At 47.3% G+C, this 27,984-nt stretch overlaps 1 protein-coding gene across 3 annotated transcripts; it reads left to right on the plus strand.

Moving 5' to 3' along the window:
* The first annotated feature begins 10,546 nt into the window (after window positions 1-10,546).
* On the plus strand, window positions 10,547-27,830 carry PIGV (phosphatidylinositol glycan anchor biosynthesis class V). 3 transcript variants are annotated; one of them, XM_036746161.1, is made up of 5 exons: window positions 10,547-10,581; window positions 12,589-12,660; window positions 21,661-21,765; window positions 22,512-23,651; window positions 25,025-27,830. In XM_036746161.1, exons 3-5 carry the CDS (start codon window positions 21,670-21,672, stop codon window positions 25,304-25,306), a joined length of 1,518 nt encoding a protein of 505 aa, XP_036602056.1. In that variant the 5' UTR covers window positions 10,547-10,581; window positions 12,589-12,660; window positions 21,661-21,669; the 3' UTR covers window positions 25,307-27,830. The 3 variants fall into 3 exon arrangements, with proteins under 3 accessions (XP_036602056.1, XP_036602055.1, XP_036602054.1); XM_036746160.1 differs by lacking the exon at window positions 10,547-10,581 and adding an exon at window positions 11,224-11,501; XM_036746159.1 differs by lacking the exons at window positions 10,547-10,581; window positions 12,589-12,660 and adding an exon at window positions 15,408-15,453 and having other exon boundaries at window positions 25,025-26,109.
* Window positions 27,831-27,984: the final 154 nt, after the last annotated feature.

Genomic DNA, 27,984 nt, shown 5'->3' on the forward strand with positions numbered 1-27,984 from the left:
GGAAGAAGAATTCAAAGCCAGGTTTTTGTGACTCCAAGTCCATTACTGCACACACCACACCATGATCTTAAGTTGGGCTGTGTCCAAAAGAAGGAAACCAGGAATGATGAAAGGTCTCAAACTCACATCATCCAAAGATTGGGGGTGTTGAGACTAGAAAAGAGAAGACAGGGGAGTCATGGTAGCCATCTTCAAATATTTGAAGACTTGTTCTCTTTGGCCCCAGGGGGCAGATGTAGGAAGGATGGGTGGAAATGGCAAAGATGATTTAGGTTTGAAGCAAGGAAAGACTTGTGACTAATTCGGGCCATCCCAAAGTGGAATAAGCTGCCTAGAGGGGTCCTTCCCATCAAAGCTTCAAGCAAGCTTTGGATGACTGGCAAGTTACATCTCAGAGAAGTTTCTTGTTCAGGTGGGGGTTGCACTGAGGAATTTTCTGGGGCTCTTCCAACCCTGACATCTTGAACTGAGGAAGGTAAGGTAGGTAAAGAAGGTAACTTCAATTTCCTTGCCTGATCAAAAGGGCTAGAGAGAGCTACTATCATTGTGTGATTATGATCACAGAAAATACATGGAATTTTTTCTCCAGGTCTCTTCCTTGGTATAATCAACTGTCATCTGTTGAGCACCTATTCAGTGCTGAGCCTTGTCCTGAGTGTAAGGCAGGGGAGAAACTGAGACAGGAAGAGAGTGTTAGAGAGCTAACAGTCTTTTGGGGTACAAATTAAAAGAATGCTTACAAATAGCAACAATAAGTACAAATGGTAAACTCTAGGAGGGTGGAGACTTTGTCTTATTAAATAAATGTCAACATTTATTAAGCAACTACTACATACCAGGCACAGCCTTAGAGCCTGGAAATATAAATTAATCCACAAGCATTTATTAAGCACCTACTATGTGCCATACACTGTCCTAGGCACTACTCATAAAAGACAAAAAAGGAAATGGTCCTTGCCCTCATTGAGCTTATATTCTTTTGAAGGGATGTAAAGCCAACCAACAGCAGCACACCTGAGGACAGCTGTGGCTAATTTCAGGGGTCTAATAGAATAGTGTAATGAACTCTCTATTCATCAATGAATTAAACATTGCTGAACAAACCAAAGCATAACATTCATAACATCCTTAAGTGAAATCATCTAACATTCATAACATCCTTAAGCAAAGTATGTCATTTAACATTCATATATCTCATGTCATTCAATATATCATGTGGCCCATAGATCACTGCATTCAGTAGCAATCCCTAAATCATTCATTTACACAGTAGGGGGTCGCAGGTTAAGGTAACACCATCCCAATTCACCCCCAAAGGCCAGAGGCCTCGTGTCAACAGCTCAGTTTACTTTAACAGCTTCTCTTCTCTCTTAGAGGTCTCTGCACTCTCAGAAGGTCTCCTCTGTGCTCTTGGAGGGCTTGTCTCACTCCTGTTCTATGGCTCCACAGAATCATAGCTACCACAACTGGGAAACAATTATCAGCCCCCATACTTTCTTTTTAGTTTGTAGATTCTGCCGACTACGCCATTTTGTAACAATAATGTTGCTTGCAGTTGCTATGGGTGGTGTAAGACCAATAACACCAGCACACAGGAGGGCTGCTAGCACAGCTTCTTTGATCTGCTTTTCTAAAGGAGAGCAACTTTAAAGGAGTCAACAATCTTACTTTAATAACACATATATATACCATTCACTTAGTTCAGGGGAAAAGTCAACACCCTGAACTTCAGAGAAAATATGAACAGAGAAAATAACACAAAGCAACAGACAGGCTTTTAACTGTCTGACCATAGCAATACATATATAGTTATTAGAGAGAAAAGCACCAACATCTGGGTTTTCAAAGCCAGGGGGGTTCCTGAACGGCTACCCAGAGTCTCATCTGGCTACATGACATAAACAGTCTTCCCATGAGTGAGCCCCAAAGCAAAATGCCAACCTCCAAGTATATATACACTTCTTCAGTGTCAGAGGGTGTTACAACCCTCATGACCCAGGCTTATGTGACTTAGCCTTCCGTGTGACTTAAGCAGGTCACATGGGCCTATTAATGGATGGGAAAGATCTTCCCATGAAGAAAAAAAAATACATTAACAACACAAGGGATAATAGCACATTGAGGTTTACCAAGCGCTCTATTAGCTATTATTTCATTTGATCTCATTTTACAGAAGATGAAATGAAAGTAAGACTTGGACAAGGTCACACAGTAAGTAGCAGGCTCTCCAGGCCAGATACATTGCTTCTTTACAACTCTTTTTTTTTTTTTTTTGCTTTTTGGCAGGGCAATTGGGGTTAAGTGACTTGCCCAAGGTCACACAGCTAGTACATGTGTCAAGTGTCAGAGGCCAGATTTGAACTCAGGTCCTCCTGACTCCAGGGCCAGTGCTCTACTCTCTGCACCACCTAGCTGCCCCCTCTTTACAGCTCTTTAGAGTGATCACTGGTCTCTGTAACTTTCTTATCCTGGTGTGTTGAGCACAGTAGGTACTCAATAAGTTGTTGTTGAGAGTGTAAGGGAAGAAGCGGTGTGATGTCTACCCTCACTTCATGTTGATGTAATAATAGCCAGAATTTAATATAGCATTGTGAGGTTTGCAGAGCACTTTACAAACGTTTCCTTATTTGATCCTCATGACAACTTTGGGAAGTAGGTGCTATGCCCATTTTACAGATGAGGAAACTGAGGCAGAGGGAGGTTAAAGTGACTTGCCCGAGGTCACCCAGCTAGTAAGTGTCTGAGGCCAGATTTGAACCAAGGTCTTCCTGACTCCAGTCCATCCACTGCCTGTCGTCACCAAAGGTCCAGACTGTAATCACAAAATATTAATAAGGTGTTAAATAATTCTAAAAGATGCCCTCTGTCCTGATACAAGACCTTTCTGACTGAGCCAGAAGAGAACAATACCATTGGCTGGGGAAACAACTTAGCCACGCCTCTGGGGCTTTAAAAGGATGAGCTCTAAGGGGCTCAGAGCAGTTTGAAACCAGCTGAGATTGCAAGCAGAGGCTGTCCGTCAAGGGGTAGTGGGGGAGCAGGGACAAGAGGGAATTTCTTTCCCCTCCCTGACTCCTCCCTCTGCTCAACATCTGCCATGTAGTTTTGAAGGGGACCAACAGGACACATACGTTAGAGACAAACAGCCCAAGGGAGGAAGCAGCTTCCAGGAGCACTTAAGAGTCAAGTGGTGATATCGCATTTCTTTGATGTCATTTTTCATTCTATGAATGAATTAATGAAAAAGGTAGAGCAAACTGGGAGGGATTTCAGAATAAAGCAAAGCTTATGCCCAAGGCTATAAAATGTGCATACCCTTTGACCCAGCAATACCGCTTCTAGGACTGTATCCCAAAGAGATCATAAAAATGGGAAAAGGACCCACATGTACAAAAATATTTATAGCAGTTCTTTTTGTGGTGGTCAAGAAGTGGAAATTGAGGGGATGCCCATCCATTGGGGAATGACTGAACAAGTTGTGGTATATGAATGTAATGGAATTCTATTGTGCTATAAGAAATGATGGACAGACAGACTTCACTATAACCTGGAAAGACTCATATGAACTCATGCTGAGTGAGGGGAGCAGAACCAGGAGAACATTGTACACAGTTACAGCCACAGTGTGTGATGACTGACTTTGATAGAGTCAGCCCTTCTCAGCAATGCAAGGACCTAAAATAATTCCAAAGGACTCATGACGGAAAATGCCATCCACATGTAGAGAAAAAACTATGGAGTTGGAATGCAGGGCTAAGCAGACTATTTTCTTTTTTGTTTTGTTTTATTTTCTTTCTCATGGTTTCTCCCATTGGTTATAATTCTTATATGTAATATGACTAATGTGAAAATGTGTTTAATAAGAATGTATGTGTAGAGCCCATAGCAGATTGCATGTCATCTTGTCAAGGGAGGAGGGAGAGGGAGAAAATAAAACTTATGGAAGTAAATAATGAAAACTAAAAATAAATTAATTAATTAAAAAATAAATTTAAAAAAAGAAAAAAGAAAGTCTTCCTGGAGGAGTGAGACCCTATGATGCTGTCTCTATGGGGTTTCTGGCCATGGGTTAAGAACAGTATGGCATAGGGAGCAGAGTACAAGATTTGGAGAGTCAGACAGACTGCCTTGGAATCTCTGCTCCATCACTCACCTCCTTGGCCAAATCCCTTCTTTTTTATGGGCCTCAGTTTCTTCCTCCAAAATGAGAGGATCCAAGGATCCAACTGGCCTGTCACTTCCAGCTCTAAAAGCTTTTGATTCTATACCCAGCTCTGCTTCTTCCTAGCTATGGGAGCTTGAGGTGGTCAGAATGGATGATCTGGAAGGGCCCTAGCAATGCTGGCATCACAAAGTTCCTAGAAACCATTGAATCACTACTTTCTGCCCTGGTGTGAACTGAAGTGGGAAATATCGGGGTAAGAAGACTCCAGGGGCTCGTAGGTCTTGTCCTGGAGGGGCCCGGAGAGTCATAGATAGTCTTCCTAGTGAAAGTGACTGGGCTGTGCAGTATCACTCTTGAGAATCCCTGGGTCCCTGCAACTTCCATTGTGGCTGTCAACTCTAACAGGCAAAGTGGAAGGATCCTCCTCATCTTTCGGTAGCCTTCAGACTCCCAGGTTTCTAGTCTGCTCCAAGCATCTTTTCCTTGTCTGGATGCTGAAGTGACAGCCAAGAGATGAAGCAGGAAACAGAGCAGAAGGCTAATGGGGTGCGTAGTAGAAAAGGAAAGGAAGGAGAAATAATGAGGGGACCCGGGGGGCCTCTGAGCACAGCTACCTTCACAAGAGTCACAGGCTTTTGTACCCCCTAAGTAACTCCTGTTCCTTTTGTAAACAGATCATTAAGGGAATTTCGTATGGCCAGAAAACCCCCTGAAGACTAGCTTTTCCTCTCAATGGACACACATAACAAGGGTAATTCATTGTCCTGAGTTTTCTTTGGGCAAACTAATAAAAAACAGTAAATAACATTTCTAAGGAACAACGTAGCCTTATGGTTGGAGGCTAGTCTTTGAATCAGGAAGACCTGGGCTGAAGTCTTTGACATGGACTGGCTTTGTGAATCCAGACACATCACATAATCACCCCCGAGCCTCCAGCCATTCTCCAAGATCTGAAGTTAACAGATGAATTGCGAGTTTGCACCCAAGTGTAAGAACCAGATTGACGGAGTAAATTGTCACTCTCGTCCTGCTTAGAGTAAGGATGAAGTGAGAGCGAGTCTCAACCAACCAATCAAATGCTTTTACAATAACAATAGTTAGGATTTAAATGCCAGCAGCTAGGTGGTAAAGTAGATTGAGCTCTGAGCTCGAAATCGGGAAGATACCTTCCTGAGTTCAAATCTGGCCTGAGATACTAGCTGTGTGACCCTGGGCAAGTCACTTAACTCGGTCTGCCTCAGTTTCTTCATCTGTAAAACGAGGTGGGAAAGGAAACGGCAAACTACTGCAGTAGTTTTGCCAAGAAAACCCCAAATGTGGTCACAAGGAGTTAGACACAATTAAAAACGAGTACACAACCACAAAGTATCTATATCGCACTTTAAGATTTGCAAAGTATTTTATCTCCATTAGGTCATTGGATCCTCACATCTACCCTGTGAGATAGGTGCTATTATTATCCCGACTTTACAGATGAGGAAACTGAGATGGAGAGAAGTTATGATTTGCTCAGGCTTTCACAGCGAGTAAGTCTCTAAGGCAGGATTTGAACTGAGATCTTCCTCATTCCAAGTTTAGCAGTCTCTACACTTTAAATGTGAAATGTCTTCGGATGAACTGGTGTGAGGTTGACAGGAAGAATATTTGGATTGGCTGAGGAAACTTAGTAATGTCCTATTTGTCATTTATAAACCAAAAGACAAGTTCAGGACTCAAGTTATTAGAGCTTCTGGCAGAGATTGGGATTCCAGAGAGCAGTGAACAAGCAGAGGTTGTGCTAGTTAAACCCTGAGAGTTGATTGGTGGGGATGAAGGGGAGGGGGAGAGAAGGGAGTACTTTGGCTCTGATTTTGGTTTCTCCCACCCATCTTAGCTAGAAGAGTACCTTGCAAGCTTCAAAGGGTCCAGTGGATCTAGGAATTACCATCTTCCCACTGATATCTTAGGTGATAACCCCCTGGGAGAGCAGCAGCTCGTGGCAACGTCTGCATTATGAACCAAGGATGTACTGGGCCCAGATTCTCATCTCTACAAAGATCCCAGAAAAGAAACTATACCATGAAAGGAGACAAAAGGACTTCTCCCTTTGGGCACAGTTTCAACTTTGTCACATGTATTCTCCAAGTTTGGGTCCACTTTCCCTTGAACTCTGTATATATTGGTGGGAAAGCACGTCACAGACTTTTGTTCCTCAACCTACTCATGTCCCAAGAGTGAGTCCTCCACTCCACCTTTGTAATACACAAACATGGTCATGGAATTGGTCTGGCCACCACCCAAAATGCAACACCGCTCCATTCAAGAATTCCCAGATCCCCTTATCCCACCATAATCTATTGGCTTGTCACTTCTCCCCCTGCCTTCCCTTATATAACTCTACTCTTTATCTACACTGTGACCTCCAATCACTTGATCCCCCAAATTTCTCCCAGGCCATCTTCCGTGCTCTAGCTTTCTGTCCTCTTCTCCCCATCCTGACTCCTTGGTGAACCAATTCAACTGTCCACTGTCCTCCTCTCTTGAATCTTTAGCCCCCTTATCATATCACTTATTACTCTGAGCCAAGCTTCAGCCTTGAATTATTCCCACCCTTCATTACCCTTCAGTCCACATACATGCTGCTAAACAAAGGTGGAGAAATTCACACAACCATTGCGACTGGGTCCACTAAAAGTTTGTGCTCCATAACCTCAGCTACTATTGGGCAATCCTAACATTTTTGTTGCTGCTCCTGTTCAGTTGCATTTAACTCTTTGTGACCCCATTTGGGGTTTTCTTGGCAAGGATACTGGAGTACTTTGCCCTTTCCTTCTCCAGCTCATTTTACAGATAAGGAAACTGAGGCAGGCAAACTGGGGTTTGCCACACAGTTAGCATCTCAGGCAGAATTTGAATTCAGGAAGATGAATTTTCCTGATTCCAAGCCCAGCACTCTATCCACTTCTCCACCAAGCTGCGCTAATATACCTCCAACCATGCTTCAAATACACCCACTTCTCACTGCCACCAGTCTGGTGCAGGCCTCATCTTCTCACTACCGCAATGACCTTCAGGTGGGTCTGTCTGCCTCAAGTCTCTCCCCATTCCATTTCATCCTCCATTCAGCCACTAAAGTGATTTTCCTAAAGCTCAGGTCCCCTGCTCCATAAACTCCAGTTAGTAGCTTCCTACTGACTCCAGGAGCAAATATAAAATGCTCTATTTGACATTCAAATTAACCTAGTCCCATCCTATCATTCCAGTCTTCTTACACCTTACACTGTACTCTTCAGTTCAGAGACCTTGGCCTTCTGGCTGTTCCATGAACAAAACACTGTCATTTCTTAGTTCAGGGCATTCTCTCTGGCTGTCCTCCATTCCTGAAATGCTCCCCCTCCTCTGCTCTAACTAATGACCTCCTGGAAGTCCCTACTAAAACTCCACCTTCTTCAGGAAGCCTTTTCTAATCCCTCTCAATTTTAGTACAATCCCTCTGCTAATTATTTCTATTTATCTTGTACATAGCCTGCTTTGTATATATTTGCCAGCATGTTGTCTCACTCATTAGATTGTATACTCCTCAAGAGCAGGGATTGTCTTTTACCTCTTTTTGTATCCTAAGCACTTAGTACAGTACCTGGCCCATAGAAGGCACTTAATAAATGGTTTATTGATTGATTAATTGTGTCAACTATACCACCTTAGTAAATACCCTTTCTAAAAGCCACTTAAATCGAGGCTGACTAAATTATTCTCTACTGGTAATCATGGCAGAAAGCATACTGATGGGGGCTTATGAGCTATGACTTTAGAAAAGTTGCTCCCCAACTCCTCAGGGGTATCCCTGGATCCCTGAGAGGATACAGTAGGCATGCTCTGGGAATCTGACACATCGTCGTAAGGTGGAATTGGGAAAATAGCATCAGGACACATGCTACACAAAACACAGTTCTAAACAACTACTATGGTTCATTAAGGTTTACAAAATGTTTTCCTCACAATCCCTCGAGACAGTTAATACAAGCATGATCAGGTACATTTTGTGGAAGAGGAGCCTGAGGAAGGTTAAACAATCTGCCCAAAGTGTTGGAGCTGGGCTCCAACAGAATGCTCAGGCATTCTGAGATGATGCCAAAAGCGTGATGACACATTTGGTTCCATATTAAACGTGAATCAAGCCATAGCCTAAGCATTTAGTTAGAAGCATAACCCCAGTTTTGCTCTCTTGTACACAGGTCACTAGATCTAAATAATCTGGAGAAAGGTCGCATCTTCTTCTCCTCTCTCTGGGCCTTGGTTTTTTCTCCTATAAAATAAGAGGGTTGGACTCTGATCTCTAGGGTCCTGACCAACCCAAAGGTTCTGTGAGAATCTACAATTCTAGACGGTGACCCCCATCCTTATCTTCCTATGGTCATTCCCATATCTAACAGCAGCATGTTTCAATGAAAAGAGTCAGAAGACCTGCATGACCACGAGCAAGTCACTGAACCTCTTTCTCTGAGTCCGTTTCCTCAGGTATTAAAGGATAATAATATTTGTACTATTTATAAAAAGTTTTGTAAACCTCAGTCCCCTGTAGAAATGTGAATAGATATTATTTCTCCGGCTTCCTGACGTCTCCGGGCCCCTGAGGTTCAGGGTCCTGTCTTCTTGTTGTCCCAAAGATCTCCAGAGAATGGCCTTCAGAGCTTGGGAAGGTAGTGGATCAAGACCCCTTCTCTTCTCATTCCAAATACCCCCACACTTGAATAAGACAAACCCTTCAGCCTGGTCCTGGAACAGGGCCCAACACAAGCCCGTTGTTTTTCTAGAGCAGATAACTGAAACCACAGAGGGGTTGAGGATCCCAAGAAATCCACCAACACAGAAGGATTTATTATCTATTTCCTTTAAGGCCAGTACAAGGTTGTTTCACCGGTTTCCGTTATAGGGGTGGGAAGGGGTTCCTTGTTGGAGCTCAACTTTTTTTATTCTTTCTCTTTCCCCCCATTTTTGTTGTTCAGTAGGTTCAGTCCTGTCCGACTTTCCATGACCCCTTTTGGGATTTTCTTGGCAAAGACACTGGAGTAGTTTGCCATTTTCTTCTCTAGCTCATTTTTACAGCTGAGAAGCCTGAGGCAAAAAAGGGTTATTAAGTGACTTGCCCAGGGTCACACAGCTAGTGTCTGAGGTCAGATCTGAATTTGGGTCTTCCTGACTCCAGGCCTAGCACTCTATCCACTTCACTATCTAGCTGCCTCTCTTTTCCCCCATAGGGACTATTTATTATTTCCCTCTGAGGGAAGAAAGCCCTATGGTTACCCTTTAATGTTCCCTACAAAGCCCACAGCCCCTCCAGGCTGACTGCAGTAAAAGAAGTCTTAGAATGCTCCTTTTCAAGTTGGAGACAGAAGAGCCTGGTATTGCTGAGGTCAGCTACTATTATCTCCCTCTCTGAGGGGCAAGGCTGGGGAGAAATCTTTCCAGATTTTAGGACAGAAGGGAGGGGAGAGATAGAAGGTCCCTTAGGACATAGAATTCATATAATCAGAGACTGAGAGGCAGAAAGAGCTTCAGAGACTCAACTCATTTTACAGATAAGGAAACAGGCCTAGAGAGGTTAAGTGGCTTGTTCAGAGTCACACTTAGGAAATGTAAGAGTTCTTGTGACTGCAGAGCCATTGTGATGAAGGGGGCCTTAGAACCCAGAATGTCAGAGCGGGGAGGGCCCTTAGAACACAGGATGTCAGAGCTGGGAGGGCCCTTAGAACACAGGATGTCAGAGCTGGGAGGGCCTTTGGAACCCCAAATAACAAGGGGGTGGGGGGGTTCAGGGAATAAAATGGCAAAGGAATGAAAGGATTAAGAGATGATCTACAAATTGGTAAACTGAGTCTCAGATGGCACAGGACCCAGAGGCTGAGGAAGCTAGGTGGCACAGCCATAGAGCACCAGGTCTGGAGTCAGGAAGACCTGAGTTCAAATCCAGCCTCAGACACTTCCCAGCTGGAAGTCACTTAATTATTTGCCTCCGTTTCCTCATCTATAAATGTTCTGGAGAAGGAAATGGCGAACCGCTCCAGTATTTCTACCAAGAAAACCCCAAATGAGTTCAGGAAGGGTTGGACATGACTGAAAAAGGACTGTACATAAGCTTTTATGAGGCAGGGGTGAAGAGCCTCGAGACTGGGCAGTACGGGAGCTCCTTGGGGCTGTGGGTGCGAAGCCCGGGAGGTCAGAACGAGCCTCAAGGACAGATGACTTTCTTCACAGGCAGCTCCCGCTCTCTCCCACCCAGCTCGCGCAGAGCCAACATGGCCGCCGGGCTAGGCCGGGGAGGGGAGTAAGGGTGGGGAAAGGGGCGGAACCCAGCCCTGAAGCCTGGGCATGAGGAAGGCGGGGCTGGCGTCGACGAAACCTAGGGCGCAGGCGCGACTTCAGGAGCCCGGATGGAGGTACTGTAGGTCGGAGAGGAAGTAGTGGGAGAAGGCCGGGAGTGGGCGGGGAGTTGCTCTCGCGTGGGAGGTTGGGGGTAGGAGGCCTTGGCCGAGAGCCCCTCACGAACTGAGGGCGCCGGGAAAGGGGCTCAGGGCGTAGAGGACTGAGGACCTCCGCCTCCTCTCCCTGCCCCTTTCCCTCCCCCCCCCCCCCCCCCCCCGCCCCTCCAAAGTTGGCTGCCTCCTTCACACCTCGCCCTTCCGAGCGAGCGAGCGACAAAATTCTGGGACGCCCCCGCCTCCATCCCGGGGGAGAAGAGGCTACTGGATTATAGAGCCAGAAGGAACCTTAGAACTAAGAATGGGAGAACAGGAAGGAACCTTAGAGCAGGGAATGGAACCTTAGAGCGAGGGGGTGGGAGGTGGGGTGGAAAAACCGGAAGGACTCTTAAACAGGGCATGGGAGGGCCGGAAGGAACTTTAGAGCTGAGGATGGAACCTTAGAGCAGCGGGTGGAAGAACCGGAAGGACTTTAAACAGGGAATGGGAGGGCCGGAAGGAACCTTAGAACGGGTTTGGGCGGGGGGGGGGGAGGGGGGGGAGGGGACGGACAGGGGCGGAGTTGGAAAAGCCGGAAAGAACCTTAGAACTGAGGATGGAAGAACCGGAAGGACTTTTAAACTAACTGGGAATGGAAGGGCCGGAAGGAACCTTAGAACAGGGGGTTGGGAGAGCCAAAAGGCAGATGAAGACGGAGGCTGGAGGAACCGGAAGGCAACTAAACAGGGAATGGGAGGGCCGGAAGATGCCTTAGAGCATGGAGGGTCAGAGCTGGAGCAGACTTCCAGTCCTAGCGCCCTAGATGTGGAGCTAGAAGGGATCTCCAAGGCCATCTGGTCCAGTCTTTTCGTTTTATAGAGGAGGGAACCTCAGAAGAGGTGACGAAGCTTAGCCACGTGTAGACAGGATTCTCTGTGGGTATAGACGAAGCTTAGCCACGTGTAGACAGGATTCTCTGTGGGTGTAGACGAAGCTTACCCACGTGTAGACAGGGTTCTCTGTGGGTGTAGACGAAGCTTACCCACGTGTAGGCAGGATTCTCTGTGGGTATAGACAAGGCAGAGCCAGGATTCTAAGCCCATTTTCCAGACTCCAAATCCAGGGCTGTTTCCTCGATGCCAGCCCCCTTAGAGGGTTAGCTACAGTCAGCAGGGCCACTCTTGTGAAGAGAAACAATGAACAACATTCTATAAGCTATAGCTGTTCCACCGTGGAACATAGTGGTAGATTATAAACTCCCTAGTGCCCAGGAAACATTTTCGGCTTTGTTTTTTCTCTTAGCCCTAGAAGAGCACCTGGTACATAGCCATAGATATTTGTACATTTGTGTTGAGTGGTTCTGTGTTGGGGTCTTGGATAGGGGTTGCCTGCTCACTCATGATTTTGGCTCGCATACCCCCGAGATCCCTTCCATCTCTAGAGATTCTAGCTTAGGGACTGATCTGGTCGGCGCTTTTTGGAAGCAAGGTGTTGAAGACATGAGATTAGAAGTTCTTCAGCCCCTGCATTGGGTTCCTCACCCCTGAATGACGATTCAAACTTTAGTATGTTCTGTCCATAAATGGGAGAGACACCAGGACTGAGGAGACACCCAGGTTTCAAAAGCCCTCCCTAAGGACGTGACCTTGGCAAGCTGCTTCTCCCCAGGCCTCAGTTTCCGTACCTCTCAAATACTGAGTTTGAAGTGGATGTTGTTCCCTGAGCCTGAAAGTTGTGATTCAGCCCAGAGTTTGATGGGATTTGCAGAGTGGAACGGAGGACTTAGAGCCTAATTTCTGTTTCAACTGCCCTACTTCCTGTATGACCTTGAATAAAAGTCTTCTCTTTTAGGGTCTCATTTTCCTCATCTGTAAAATGAGGCGGTTGAACTAGATGATCTTGCCCCAAGTATGATGAGGTCATATCAATGGAGTAATTTTTCTTTTCTTTTTTCCTCCTTTTTCTTTTTTCTTTTGGCCTTATTAGGTATAGACTCCAAGTGCTATTCACCTACTGTGGCTGGATCTGGACATGGTAGAGGGGAAAGAAAAGGCTGAGGTGGGTATTCTCTTTTCCCTCCTAAAGGCCTCTTTGGGCCAGGAGCAGGGAACCGGGGAGGAAAAAAGCAAGGCCTATTGGAGAGCACAGAAAAGGAAGGCGGGGCTTTCTCAGTTTGGTCCGTCTGTTTTCTCTAGCCCGGCTCAATCCTTAGAGTCAAATGTTAACAGTGTTCCCAGCCAGATTCCCAAACTGCTGCTGCTCTCTAGGGGTTTCAGACACACATTTGAACTGGATTTGCCCGAACCCAACCAGTGTCTTACTCTCAGTCCCTCCCTTGTGTCCTTCCCTGCCTCATGGAGATGGAGCAAGCTGCAGGCGCCCCCTTGTGCCGAGGAAGGAGCACTGGCTTCTTTCACGTGATTGAATTAAACTTTATTTACAGTTTCCATCCCCTGCCCTACTTAAAGTGCTAGAAAATCAGAGTGCTGGGGAGTAAGGGGGGGGAAGGGTAAAGGGGTTTTCTTGGCAAAGATACTTAATCTCTGTTTGCCTAGGAGACCACTAGGTGGCTCAGTAGATAGAGCGCTGGGCCTGTAAACAGGAAGACCTGAGTTCAAATGTGATCCCCGATCCTAGCTGCGTGACCCTGGGCAACTCATCTGTTTTCCTTAATCCACTGGCAAAAGAAATGGCAAACCACTCCAGTATCTTTGCTAAGAAAACCCCCTACAAAGAGAACCGAATAGCGACAACAGTGCATGCTCTAGTCACCCAGCCTCCTGTCTGGTCATGGCTTCATTGCCTGAGCTCAGCTGCCCTCCTGCTGAGTATGAGCAATGTTTCCAGAGTATTACAGAGGCGTCCTGGTACATGTTTAATGTTTAATAAAACTGGACTCTTGGGGAGGAAAAAATGTACGGACACACTTTTAAGTTTAATCTATGTTATTCAAACCTTTGTTAAGTCTAAACCATCGATAAAACAATAAATCACTGTGTTCCTGTTGTACCGGAAAGTTAGCAGTCAGGAGTTGGGTGGTTCAGGATGGCTCCAGCACCTCCCTAAGTCCCTTTGCAGCTCTGACAATCTCTGTATCCTTGAAAAATCGCACCACTAGATACGCAAATAGTTAATATGTCCTTGTGATTTCTCCAAATTGTTAAGATTCTTTTTGGAGGGACAGCTTTTCTTTACCCCTCAAACTGCCGACCACCCTAGACTCTTATGTTTCCTGTTACAATTGTCCAAGCGGGGCCCACCATTCTCCAGGATCCATCCCTTCTAGCTAGAGAAATTCTCAATGCGCTCTCCAAAGGTTGTTCTTTGCCCTGGGGCAATGCAGCTTCTTTTGGTGGCCAGCGGACAGGCTAAGTCTTTGACTTTAGCCAGGACCGCTTAGTGGTGGAGTTCCTCCCCAACCTCTGCTTTAGTTTTACAGACTGTGCAGCGGATGGCCGGGCAGTAGTTGTGTCATTGCTGCTTTCGCGTTCCTCCAGCACCCGCCTGTTTCTGATGCCTTAGAATTCCTTAGAACGTTGGACCTAGTTTAGTTTACTTTGGGGAATTCCGAGTGAGAGGAAAAGTACGCGACACCTAACGGCAGTAGTAATAACAACTCACATTGAAATAGCTTTTTGTACTTACAGAGCGCTTCAGACCTGCTGCCTCGTCCGAGGGGAGCTAGTGCTTAGATCGCGCTCTCCGTTTTAGAGAAGAGGGAACAGGGGCTCAGAAGCATGAAATGATTGCGTAAAGACGCGCGGCTGTTAAGCGGTGGAGCTGGGACTCCCCCGACTTCAAACCCATCATTCTCTCCCCTATACTATGCTTAATTTCAGGCCTCGGTCCTTTCGCTCGCTCAAGCTTTGTGAATTTGAGCGTATCCCTGCCGCTTCTGGGCCTCAGTTTCCCGTTCAGGACGTCAGAGGGTTGGGCTGGCTCAGAGGTTCCTTACCCGGGCTTGGTCCGTGAACTTTAAAAACAATTTGCTGACTATTTCCGTGTAATTGGGTTCTTTGATCTTTGTGCCCCTTGGGTGGCATCACGCCGGCGCTGGCCGTAGGGTTTTCTTGGCAGAGATACTGGAGCGGTCTGCCGCTTTCTTCTGCGGTGGGTGGACCCGGATGACTGCGGAGGAGAAGGTGATGCTGGTGTCTCTGCGCAGCCCTCCCTCGCTTAAATCCAGTTCACCTGTAAGTCTTGGCATCACCTTCCTGATGTCGTAGTCCTCTTCGAGAATGAAGGCAAACAAGGTAAGTGACTCGCCCAGAGTCACACAGCCACCGAGTACCTGAGGCCAGATTTAAAGTCAGGTCTTCCTAACTCCAGACCCAGCGCTCACTCCACTGAGCCATCCAGCTGTCCTTCCCTTCCCTAGCTCATTTTACAGATGAAGGAGCTGAGGCAAGCAAGATTAAGTGACTTGCTCAGGGTCATACAACTAGTGAGTGTCTGGGACCGCATGGGAACTCAGGTCTTCCTAACTCCAGGCCCGGCGCTTTATCCGCTGTACCACCTATCTGCCCTACTCTGGTGTTACTGTGTATCTTATTTTATATATTAAAAGAGACTCTGGGAAGGGGACCATCGCTTCTCTAAAGGCTAGGTCAAGGCTGTCCACAATACGGCCCATGGGCTTTATGTGGCCCACCTGTGGGTTTTAATTTTCACAAGCGAAAAAATAAAATGATAATTCGCATGGAATGTGCATTAAATTTTTTATTCCATCACTAATAAATCTCGTTGACGTTAATTTTCTTTGGTGTTTTTAAGCAGTATTATGGATGGAACATATCGCATGGAATTTTCAGTCAATCTGCGGGATGCGTTCCGTCTGTGCCATGCAGACTAGTCAGTACGCACCTACCTTTACACTGTTGTTGTCCCTTTGTTGTTTTGTGTTTGCTTTTTCCGCATCTTCGCCTGTTTTAATGGATGATGCTACTTCCTATGGTGTGCTGTATTTTTTAATCTGGGTGTGGCCCTAAGATAACCTAAGGTTGGATGGCCCTGGGCTAGGTGATCTCTAAGTACCCTCCCAGCATGGACTTGGATTCCTGAAAGGGAGAACCTCAGAGTGGGAGGACCATGAGCTGGGATGAGGAGTTCCTGGGAGAGCGAGGCTCCTGGTGAGCTTGGGGACTCTTCGAGGCACTCCAGCTATTCAGCATTTGGCACCCTTAACGCAGCAAGGATCGCAGTGTGTCGTTCTCCCTCCCTCTCCCCAGCTCACAATCTAAAAACAGATGTAGAAACATATGTAGGCATGGAGACACATTTATAGCATATTGCCGAGCCATTTATTTTGTTCTTTTGCTAGGAAGGATTTGGGGAGTTTGGGAATTTGGGTGTTGTGAGAAGCGGGGATGGGCAGGGTGCCTGGGCTGGCAGTGCTGGCGAGCTTTCCCAGAGAGTCATAACAATGGCACCTCCCTGGAGGTGTAAGAACTTGGTACTTGATGAAGGGCTTCCTTGTACATTCTCTCAACTGAAACTCAGGAAAGCCCTGGGACAGAGGGAGGGCAGGCGTTGTTAGCCCCGTGTTAAAGATAGGGAAACTGAGGCACAGAGACACTAATTGACTTTCCCAAGGTGCCACAGCAGTTAAGTGGTGGAACTGGGATTCACCCTTGGCTCTTCTGTCTGCAGATTAAGTGGATGGAATGTTGGATTTGGTGTCAGACACTTAGCTGTGTAACCTTGGGAAGTCATTTAACCAGTGGGCCTCAGCTTTCTCATCTGTAAAATGGGGGTAATTGTAGCTGCTTCCTCACAGGGTTGTTTTGAGGACCAAATGAGATTATATATAAAAGGCATTTTGCAAACCTGCTATTTAAGTGGTAGTTATTATTATCATAGTTATTGTTATTGCAAATCCAGGGCTCTTTGCTTAAAAAAAACTTTATTACAAATTCAATTTTTATAATGTTGTGTTATAATCTTAGTAACCGTCAACAAATACAGATACATTTTGCAAAGCAGTTTTTTGGTTCATTTTTTTTTCTCTCTAGAATAATAATGTAGAATATTATTTAGAATAAAATATGGAATTAAACTCTAAATTAAACCATTAAATATGAGATATTTACATTTGGATTAAAATAATAATCACATAAACTTTGCATCAATCAGCAAAGACTTAATAGATTCCTATGTGCTAGGCATGCTAGGCCCTAAGAGTACAGAGACAAAAATAAAACAATTCTCACCCTCAGGAGTTTACATTCTATTTTGGTAAAAAATACAAGTATTTATAAAATGTACAAAGTAAAGGAGGAGAGGCCTTGGTTCCTGGGGGAATGGAGGAGATAGGAGAGGGAATGTCTGCCAGAAGATCAGTTTTGCTGGACTAGAGAGTCTCTGAAAGATGGTGATGGACAAAATGCCAGAAAAGCTGGGCTTGAGACAGGTGGTGAAGAGGTTTCACTATCAAACGGGAGTTTGGTTTTGGAGCAAGAAAAGCTGGGGCTTCTGGGCAGGGCAGTGACAGTTTGGCAGCTGTGGGGGAGGAGGATCTGTGGCCCTTTTCTGATGCTGAGAATTCACATTCAGTTAGCGCTGGTGGGAGGAGGCAGGGGCACAGTCTGAAAGTGACCACTAAGATGCCCAAGTCCAATGTCTTCCATGACAGCACCCTGGTTTCCTCTGCTCTTTTTCCTGTGCCTGTACTTAAGAAAGTTTTCTTCTTTTTGACAGGTTATTGTATGGCCATAGTCTGTACATTATGCTAACACTGCTGTCCTTGTTATGCATGATTTCATGTCTTCCGTATTGGGGGGGTGGGGTGGGGTGTTTCAGAGTTATCATTTTACTAATTACTATCCTGCAATTTATTAAGTCCTTCATTCTCAAATTTAAAAATGTTGGTGGTTTTTGGATTCTTGCTATATTACAAATAAATCTGTTATGAATATTTTAATAACAGCTAAGGTTATAATTCCAGAAGTGGGATCGCTGGGTCAAGCAGTGTAATCAGTTTTGTGACTTTTATTGGATATTGCCATACTTGTTGTTCTGTCGTTTTTCAGTCATGTCCAACTCTCCATGACTGCATTTGGGGGTTTCTTGGCAGAGATGCTGGAGTGGTTTGCTATTTCCTTCTCTACATCATTTTATGATGAGGAAACTGAGGCAAAGTTAAGTGACTCGCCCAGGGTCACACAGCTAGTAAGTGTCTGAGGCTAGATTTGAACTCAGGAAGGTGAGTCTTCCTGACTCCAGGCCCAGTGCACTTTGCATTATGGCAACCCCAGCTGCCCATAATCACCATATTATTGCTCTCCAAAAAACTCAAACCAGTTTGTAGTTCCACCCACCGACAATATTGGGAGTACCTATTTTTTCATAGCCCCACCGTGATTGAATTTCACAAACTCAGAAGCCATCTAGTCCAGCTAGTAGTCTTTCCTCAACATGTTATTTTAGGCTGTTTTTGCCATGGCCATTTGTACTACTTACTATCCCCCACATTTTTCACTGGATCGCCCAGCCCCATGGGATGAAGAGTCTAGGATGGAGACCATCCATTAAGGGCTTAAATGGGGAAGGGTATATCCTCTCTCCCACCCACAGTCTATTCTTTAATTTCCAGATCCCAAAGGGTTGACCATTAGACACCAACAAATCAATGAGTACGTATTTATGAAGCACCTGTTGTGTTCAGGCACCGTCTTAGGTGTTGGGCTACAAAGATAAAATGAAACCATCTCAGTCCTCTAGGAACTTACAGGAAGCTTGTGGGGAGTCACAAGCACCAGCTGTCTCTTATGGCAGTTCCTAGGGCCAGAGTAGAATCGAGAGCTGTCCTGGGAATACAGCTCAGTGGGTGCTCTCCCAACTCTGAATCCCACTTGCCAGGTAGCCCTGACTCATCTGGGGGCCCTGGTTTTTTCATTTAGATTGTCTCTAGTCAGTTTCTAATTACCCCCATAGGGAGAGGGCTACATCGATTCAGGGACATAGGATTTTGTTGTCTGAGTGGGCACTTCCTCCCTTGAAGCCAATCTTAGCCTCTTTGTTCATTAGCTGATGGTTTCCTAGGGAGGCCATGGCTGTGTGATCCTGCTACTAATAGAAGCTAGTCTGTGGACAGCAGACACAAAATTGTCACCAGGCCAGTACATGGAGCCTTTACGGAGTCACTCAAGCCCAGGGAGGCAGACTGGTACAGGGACTGTGTAGTCAAATTGTGCCCTGGGTGCTTAGGGTACCATCTCTCTGGACTTCAGCGTCCTCATCTGTAAAATCAAGTGGTCTGACCCGATGGCTGACGGGTGCCCATCCAGCTTTAACTCCGGTGCTGTGGGTGTTGGAGGTGGAAGAGACCTCTTCAGCCACTGAGTCCAGCTAACTAGTCCCAACGGAAGGGTCCCCGCTGTAACACACCTGGTGAGTGATCATCCAGCCTTTGTCGAAGACGTATCGTGAGGGGGGATGCACTACTTCCTGAGGCAGCACATTCCACTTTGCGATATTCATGGCATAAGTTTTTCCTCACACCAACAAGCCTACATTTGTGCCTTCAGAACTTAACAGCTTGATACTGTTTACCATTGCTTGGCCTTCAAGGATCCGGGGTAGCCTATGTGCTATGATGGAGCATCAAAGAAGGACTTTAGTGGAGAACTAGGGAACATACACCAATGTCACAGGCAGTGTGCCATAGTGGATAGAGCTGGCCTTCAAGCCAGGAAGACATGGGTTCAAATCCCACATTGTACACATACCAGCTATGGGACTCTGGGCAAGTCACTTTAATAAACCTCTCAGTTTAGTTTGTGATGGGGCGGTTCCAGTCCATCTGGCCTTCATTGGTAGAGTTTCCTTCCCCAGTTCCCTACTAATGAAATCACAGTTCCAGATTCAGAATACAGAAGCCTTCCTCACCTGCCTGGGCCTGGTCTCCCATAATTAGGTCTGTTCTCTCACACCAACATAGAATGAGAAATGACCACAGGTAACGAGGCCAAGCAGGGGGTAACATAAGAACAACAGCATTGAGCTGGAGACCTGGGTTTGAGTTCTAGCTCTGCTATTTACTAGTTCTCTGGTTTTGGACATATCATTTAGGCTTGATGTTGGGGGAAAAACAGCTTCTTCATAGCTAAGGATAGCACAAAGTAGATGGGCTGCCTTGGAATTTAGTTGGTTCTCCCTCACTGGAGGCTAGATGGTCTCTGGTCAGAAATGTTGTCAAGGGGGACTGGATGGTCACTGAAGACCCTGCCCTTTCGGCCTGTGCTTCTTCCTCTTTCAGTGCAGCCCTGGACCTTTCTTTTGCACCAGCCTCGTTCTTTCTTGTATTATAATTGTGTATTGTCTTTCTGTCCTTGGACTGGGTTAGGATCAGTAAGCTCTGCCACTTACTAGCTTTCTGACTGTGGAAGGTCACTTCCTGCTTTGGGAAATCTTTGGGAAATGAGGGATTGGAACGGATAAGCTCTGAAGTCCATTCAGCTCTGAAATCCTCTGGTCCTGTGAGAGCGTGGTCTGACTTATACTAGAGAGACACTGTGGTACAGTGGAGAGAGCATTGGACTTGGAGTCAAGAACGACCCGAGGTTCAAATCCCAGTACACACACACACATGCATGCACACACATGCACACATGTACACACATGCATACACACACGAGTATGCACGCACCCACGCACTCATGCTCTGGGACCCTGGGCAGTTGCTATACCTTGATCACCCTCAGTTTCCTCATCTGAAAAGGGGGGATAATAACCCCTCCCTCCCTTTGCAAACCTTAAAAGCGCTCTATAAATGTGAGATTCTGTCATTGTCCCTGACAGGGCCAGCGCTTCACGCATCGGGCCTTTTGTCGAATGGAATTGAAAGTCCCTTCCCTCTCAGAGTCCATGATGGGGTGGTTCTGGTCCATCTGGGGATGGTGAAGAGGTCGAATGCAGCACATCGGGTCTGTAGCACGTGTGCATTGGGATCTCTGGACTCTCCAGGATGGCGGGAAGCCCGGCTTCTTCCTGGCTAGCTACCTTGTGGTGGGGTGGAGGAGCGCTGTCCATGGTGTGCCCAGCCTCATGGTCCAAGCGCTCCTTTCTGGGTAGCATTTGTGAGGCGTGGAATAAGCTTTCCCTTTGTTTAGGGAGTTGGTGGGTTGGATGACGATCATCATCATCTCATTCTCGTCCTTTTCAGTGGGGCTCTGGGATAAGTCACTCCCTCCTGTTCTTATTTTGTATTTAATATTCCATATATTCTTGCACAGGGGGTAAAAGAATTGCTTTTGGTCATTGACTCAGAGAATTAGGATAGAAGCCCATTCAGTAACAGACAGGCTCACGAAGATAACCTGCCTCCTCCTGTTCTCTCTCCTTGACTAGGTCTCTATATTTTGAAAGCTTTTTGTTTCATATAGTTTAGAGACTGAATATTTGGAATGGTTACAGCTATGAAAAATGTTGTTCTTAAGTTTCGATAGTGCCTCGTAGATGCTTATTGACTGTCTGGGCAACTGTGGGTAATGGTTCATTCAGTCTGTGATAATGTTCTTGTCTTCATTTAGGTCATCGGGTAGGTATTTGTAGTATAAGCATTGGTCTTCTGGCCGCCCGCAACAGCTCGCCAACTTCTGCTGTATCATTCTAGCTACCGGGTAACATCTTGATGATGATGACTCCTAGAACTAATAATTCACATTTTTTTAAGCAGAAAACACTTTCCCCATAATCAGCATTGTACAATGGAAAGAGGACTGTTTGTGGAGTCCATACCCCACCTGGGTGCTTACACTGTGGGTGACTTAAGGCAAGTGCCTCTAGCCTCTGTGAGCCTCAGTTTCTCCATCTGTAAAATGAAGGGATTTTTGGCTGGATGACCTCTTGACCTTCCTGCTAGCACCAGTTCTGTGAACCTCTGGGACCCCAGGTAGTGAAAGGCTTATCTCCATTTTACACATGAGACTATCGAGGCTCCTCCTACAAGTCAAGTGATGTCCTCAGAGCCCAGCTTGTGATGCTGCGTTACCCGTTCTGGACTCTTGGGTAGCTCTGGCTTCCATGCACCTGTCTCAGCTGTCACGCCTCTGGTTTCAGATGCCCTGAATGCCCCATTGTGAGAGGATGCAGCTTGGGGAGCCGTCCCAGAGAGAGGTGCTGAGGTTTGCAGTGCTCTGCCGCTCCTGGACGTTGGTCCTCCAGGTCAGTGTCTTCTCTAGCCCTCCACATCTGAGCCCTCACTCAGTGGGCTCCACGAAGGCCTGTCCTGACCACAGCCATTTCCGGGCTGATAATGACTCACGTTCTCTGTGAGGGATACAGGGCAGGTCTTACCCTCACTTCATAGATGAGGAAACAAATGAAGTGACCACCTCAAGGTCACACAGCCAGGACTGGACCCCTGGTCTCTGTTAACCCCAATTCTAAGGCTCGTCCCACTGCCCCATCCGCATTGGGTAGGGTCACTTTCCAGGGGCTGCCACAGGGAGCAGACAGAAGTAAAGCGGAGTTGTCTCACCTAGGTCGCTGAGCTAGTGAGTGTCTAAGGTGGGTTTGGAACGTCTTGGCAGCTCAGAGGCTCAATGGTTAGAGCAGCAGAAGATCAGAGTTCAAATTCTGCCTCAGACACTGGTTTAGCTAAGCAACTGAGCGAGTCACTTAGCTCCCTTCACCTTGGTTTCCTCATCTGTAAAGTGGGGCTAATAAGCACACAGTGAGATAATGCATGTACAGCGCCTGGGATAAGTGCTCGCTGTATTACTATTCATTTTTATGTGGGATAGCTCTCTGGGAGAGGATGAGGGGAGGAGCACAGTGGGAAGTGCAGGTGGAAACAAAAGTTATCCCTACAGATTTATTAAGGAAAAACAACTGCGAGGATGCCTTGGGGGCAGGAGCTCCCAGCTGGAGGAGGCTCCTCACCGGCGCCCCCTGTCTTCCCTCCACAGGCTCTGTTCAACGCTGTCATCCCGGATCATGCTGCAGATGCCTTCTCACCGCCCTGCCTGGCCCCAGCTGGCCTTGGGGACCAGCTCGTGGAATGGCTCCTGGGGGGCTTGTCCCGCTGGGATGCAGAACACTTCCTCTTCATCGCAGAGCACGGCTACGTCTATGAGCACAACTTCGCTTTCTTCCCAGGCTTCCCCCTGGTCCTGCGTGCCGGGGCTGAGCTGCTGCTGTGGCCACTGCAGGGGCTGCTCACCTTCCGCAGTCGCCTGTTGTTGATGGCTGCCCTGCTCAATAGCCTGTGCTCGGTGCTGGCGGCCTTGGCCCTCTACCAGCTGGGCTGCCTGGTGCTGCGCTGCCGCCGCCTGGCCTTCCTCTCCGCTCTGCTCTTCTGTCTCAGCCCCGCCACTGTCTTCCTGGCATCAGGCTACTCTGAGAGCCTCTTTGCCCTCCTGGTCTTTAGTGCCATGAGCCAGCTGGAGAGGGGCCGCAGTGGCCGGAGCACACTCCTCTTTGCCCTCGCCACTGGCGTGCGTTCCAATGGGATCATCAATGCCGGCTTCCTTTTCCATGCCCAGTGCCAAGACTTCTTATCTTCTCCCTCCCTGGGGGGCCTTTGTGGGACCCTGTGGAGGCTCCTGAAGCTGGTGGCCTTTCTGCTGCTGATAGCCCTTGTGGTTAGTCTTCCCTTTGCCCTGATCCAGCTCTATGCCTACAGCCAGTTCTGCCAGCCCCACTTGCCTCACCTCATCCCACAGCCCTTTGTACAGCTAGCCAAGGACAAGGGCTACCGGGTCCCAGCCGGTGACCAGCCCAGCTGGTGTGCCTGGCGCCTGCCCCTCGTATACAGCTATATCCAGGATGTCTACTGGAATGTGGGCTTCTTAAGGTACTTTGAGCTCCGGCAGGTGCCCAACTTCCTCCTGGCAGGGCCAGTGGCGGTGCTGGGGGCCTGGGCAGCCTGGACCTATGTGACTGCCAACCTCCAGCACTGCCTCACACTTGGGCTTCTAAGGGACAAGGGCAGGGATGACGAGAAGTCAGGGAAGCCTCTCCCTGGATTCCACAGCCCGAAGGTGTTTGTGTATGTGACTCACTCTACGGCCCTGCTGCTTTTTGGAGCCCTGTGTATGCACGTGCAGGTAAGGGGCTGGGCTGACCTTAGATGGAGAGTCCGAGGATCTGGACTTGGGTTCCAGTTCTGCCACACTGGGCAAGCCACTCAAAATGAAGGGCTGGCCTAGGTGATCTCCACGAGTAACAGCTCATATGTGCTACTCTCAGCCAGGGAGCAAGGGCCCAGGTATGGGGGCGTGTGTGTGTATGTGTGCGCGCACTCACTTTGCATACATGATCTCATTTGAGCCTCACCACAAGCCTATAAGGTAGATATTATCACCCCCATTTTAGAGAAGAGAAAATTGAGTCTCAGAGAAGTTCATAGGAACTTAGAGACAGACCTCAGAAGCCACCCACTGCAGCCCCCTTAGTTTACAGAGGAGAAAGCCGAGTCTCAGAGACACGATGACTTACCCATTTTTACCCAGTAAGTGTTCAGAGTGGGATTGAACCCAAGTCTTTCCTGACTCCAAGGCCAGAGCCCCCTGCATTTTTTATGAGGTCCTATCTTGGGTTCAGGAGCAGTGTAGGGAGGTCTTGGCCCTGCCTGGACCTCAGGGCAGTCTCAGGAAAGTCCCACTGCCCCGCAGTTGACCCCTCTCCTAGCCTTGGTCTGAGCAGAGCTCACAATGGCTGTTTGTAAAAGTCTTTGAGATCTGCGGCTGAAAGACTGGGGAAGTACAGAGTGCATTTTGTGTTTGCTGGTGGATTAGTTAGGAGAGTGAATGCCAGAGAAGAGATATCAAGGGAAGCTGGCCAATTTGAGACTGGGTTCCTCACCCCTAAGAGGGAGAAGGCTGAACTGCTGGCATTTCTCCTACCCACTTACCCCACTCCCACTCCCTCCCCCTTTCCCCCTCCTCCTCCTCCTCTTCCTCTTCCTCCTCTTCCTCTTCTCTTCTCCTCCTCTGTTCTCCCCACCTCCTTCCCTTCTCCCTCTTTCTCCCCTCCCTTCTTCCTCTCCCACCTCTTCTCCCTCCCCATTTTCTTCCTCCCTTCTCCTCTTCTTTCCCTCCTTCTCCCCTACCTCCCCCTCCTTCCTCTCCCTCCCCCTTTTCTCCCCCCCCCCCCCCCCACTCCCAGCCCAACTTGCATGTTCTGGACCTCAGCTGGAGTTGGGCCCTGTAGGATTTTTAGTATTGATTGACCCATTATTGTGATTTGGCTGTAGCTGTGTTTATTTGTAACACTGAGGTTGCCTGGCTGATGTCACACATCTTCATGAAGCAGACCCCAAACTCCATAATTTCCTTTCCAGGGTAATAAATCTGTAGTATGTGACATGGGGCAGCAACAGCCCCAAGAGATAGTGGGGCACGTTGGGCGGAAACAGAGCCGGTTGGAGATGGTTACAGCTTATATAACTGTGGGTCCCCCTCTTTCCTGTGGTTTCCAGGTTCTCACCAGGTTCTTGGGCTCCTCCACTCCCATTGTGTACTGGTTTCCAGCTCACCTGCTTCAGGACTGGGAGCCCCTGTTGTGGACTCAAGAAGCTGTGCCTGGAAAAGTCCCTGTTGTGTGCTCCCTGTTGGGACAAGGGACCCCAAAGAATCCAATTTGGAGACTTCTGTGCAAATGGAGAGCTTGCTCTGGAATCACACGGGCCATTCTAAGCTATTTCCTCTCTTACTGGTTCCTGGGACTGCTCCTACACTGTAATTTCCTGCCTTGGACATGACCCAGAGCCCTAGAGGACAGCCAGGCTAGGCTACAGACTTTCCCAAGGGACCTGAAACTAGCAAATTGAGTCCTGGGCCTGTCTGAGGTAGAAGTCCTCATCTACAATGCTTTCAAACAAATTGGTTGTGATTTCCAAGGAAATGTTGGCCTTTGGAGAGTCCAAGTGGTAGGGGCACTTAGGCCAAGGTTTTCTTCCAGGTCTGACATGAACCTGGGTCTGTCTGCTCAACTCAGCCTTAGAAAGCTCATTAAACCTCCCACCTGTCCACTTGAAGCTACTTAATAGAATCTCAGAATCGAAAGGGAAGCCAGGCCTACTTTGCCCAAATCACCTTCCCCTCCACACTTTCTGTTCTCCACTTAAAGACCTCCAGTGACTTGATTACTAGCACCCCTTCCTAGCCATTCAAACCCCTCTATACTCTCCTATTCAGGACTAACTGAATAAACCCTCCCCCCATCTTTGTAGCATCTGTCTTCTCTTGGCTCCCTTTGTTCTTGGTGGGGAGGGCAGTGTGACCTCACTGGGAGGATGGAAACCAGTGGAGATTTTCCCAAGTGGAGAGGCACTGCCGGAGGACCCCCTGGCTGAGGAATGCTGGGACTCATCTATGGTGTAGCAGGGAGCAGCATTGTCTGGCCAAGGTCACCTCTAACCTTGACCTATTGCAACTGGAAATCCAGTGTAAGAACACCCCCATGACTTTCAAAGAAGAGAGCCAGATTAAAAATGGAGTCTTCATTCTTTTTTTTTATTAATAGTATTTTATTTTTTCCAGTTACATGTAAAGATAGTTTTCAGCATTCACTTTTATAAGATTTTGAGTTCCAAATTTATTCTCCCTCCCTTTCCCCTCCCTAAGACAGCAAGCATTGGAGTCTTCATTCTCTCAGTGGTACCAAGTAGGCTGGTTTGTCACCGCCCTGCTTCTTAATTTTGGCCAAATCACTTCCCCTTGCCAAGACTCAGTTTCCTTTTTTGTAAAATAAGGGATTTGGACTAAATACTATCTAAAGCCCCTTCCAGCTTTAAATCTGATTATCTTATGACTGAGAGATCCTTTTGCTGCTCTAGTAGGATCTGGAAACTATATGGAAATTTAGAAGGAGTTCAAGAACAGCTGTCTGAGGAAAGAACCTCTGGAATGGGCAGAAATGGACAGAGAACATATCAAGAGAAATGTTTGAAGAAAAATTTCCAGAAATATGCAGATTCTTACATGAGTTGGGGAGAAGATACATGCCATGGGGCCATAACAGCCCCTAATACTACAGTCTAGAGAAGCTGGACTAGGTGGGAAATTAGATGTCCCAGCAGCTGAAGCAAAATGAAGCCCAAGAGGAAATGGAGAGCAGCCATCAAATGAGGGGGAGGAAGGTTAGAGGGACCTCACAGAGAAGAGGCTTAAGGGAGATGGTTACAGAGCTGGAGAAACCAGTGAGAAGCCAGATGCTGAGCTGCCACAAGTGACTCCCTCATCACTACATCTGCTGGTCATCACCTCCTGGTGTCCCACGGGTAGCTTGCACTGTCCAAAACCGAGGCTCATCATCGTCCCTTGGAATCTCACTCTTCTCTGAACACTTTCATTTCTGCTAAGGGCATCATCGTCTGCCCAGTCATGCAGGATGCCAGCAATGGAGCCATCTCCTCTTCCCCCACATCCTCTTCATCCAGTCATTTACCAAATTTTATCTTTCACAACAATCTTGTATTGCTCCCCTTCTCCCCATGGGCACTGCCTCTGCCCTTGTTCAGGTCAGGTCCTCACCCTCTCTCCTGTAGCCTCCACAGTGGTCTCTCTGCCTCCCAGGATTCTCCCTCCACCCTGTCCTCCACAGAGCTTTGAGATACACACTCCTCTGCCCAGGGAGCTTCCATGACTGTTGTATTGAGCAACAAACACGAGGCTCCTCTGGCATCCTCTGGATGGCTCCAGCCTTTTGTCTGGACTGATTCACATCACTCTCCATGACACCCTGGACTTTCCAGGTGCACTGGCCTACTGGCCCTGGCACCTTTGTACAGACTGTCTCCCATACCTAAATGCCATCATCCCTCCTCCCCTGCTGTTTGGTGTCCCTCATTGTATTCCAGGCCCACTCGGACATCACTTCCTATTCAGTGCCTTCTCCCCAAGGTTAGGACTCCCCTTCCACCAAAAAAAGACGAAGTCATACTTACTTTGAATGTATGTTGTGTTGACTTCTTACTACGCCCCTCCCCCAGTAGACTCCAAAAGCTCCTTGAGAGTAGGGACCCTTTTTTTTTCATTTTGCCTTTGTATCCCTACCATATCTAGCACAATAATAAATGCTTGTTGAAGCTTGCTCCCAGAAAAGAGTTGACAAAATGTACCTTCTCCCTTTCTTCATAAAGGTAGGGGAATAAGAGGTGTGGAAGACTGTACATAATATCCAACTCAGTCGATCGAGTATTGCTAAACTTTTTTTCTCATTTTTTTTATTCTTCGGTATAAGGAACTGCTTGCTGGGTAGGGGAGGACATCAATAAAAGTTTTGAAATAAAAATAAATTGGTGGACATTTTAATTCACTGGTTCTTTACGTTAGAAGAGGCCTCATAGGAAAAGTGCCATACCAAAAGCAGGAGGCGGAAAAGCTGGAATTCAGCTACCTCCCAGGCTCTAGCTACCTTCTCCCTAAAACAACTAGA

Source organism: Trichosurus vulpecula, chromosome 2, assembly GCF_011100635.1.
Source record: "Trichosurus vulpecula isolate mTriVul1 chromosome 2, mTriVul1.pri, whole genome shotgun sequence".
In the NCBI taxonomy this organism is placed as follows: domain Eukaryota; kingdom Metazoa; phylum Chordata; class Mammalia; order Diprotodontia; family Phalangeridae; genus Trichosurus; species Trichosurus vulpecula.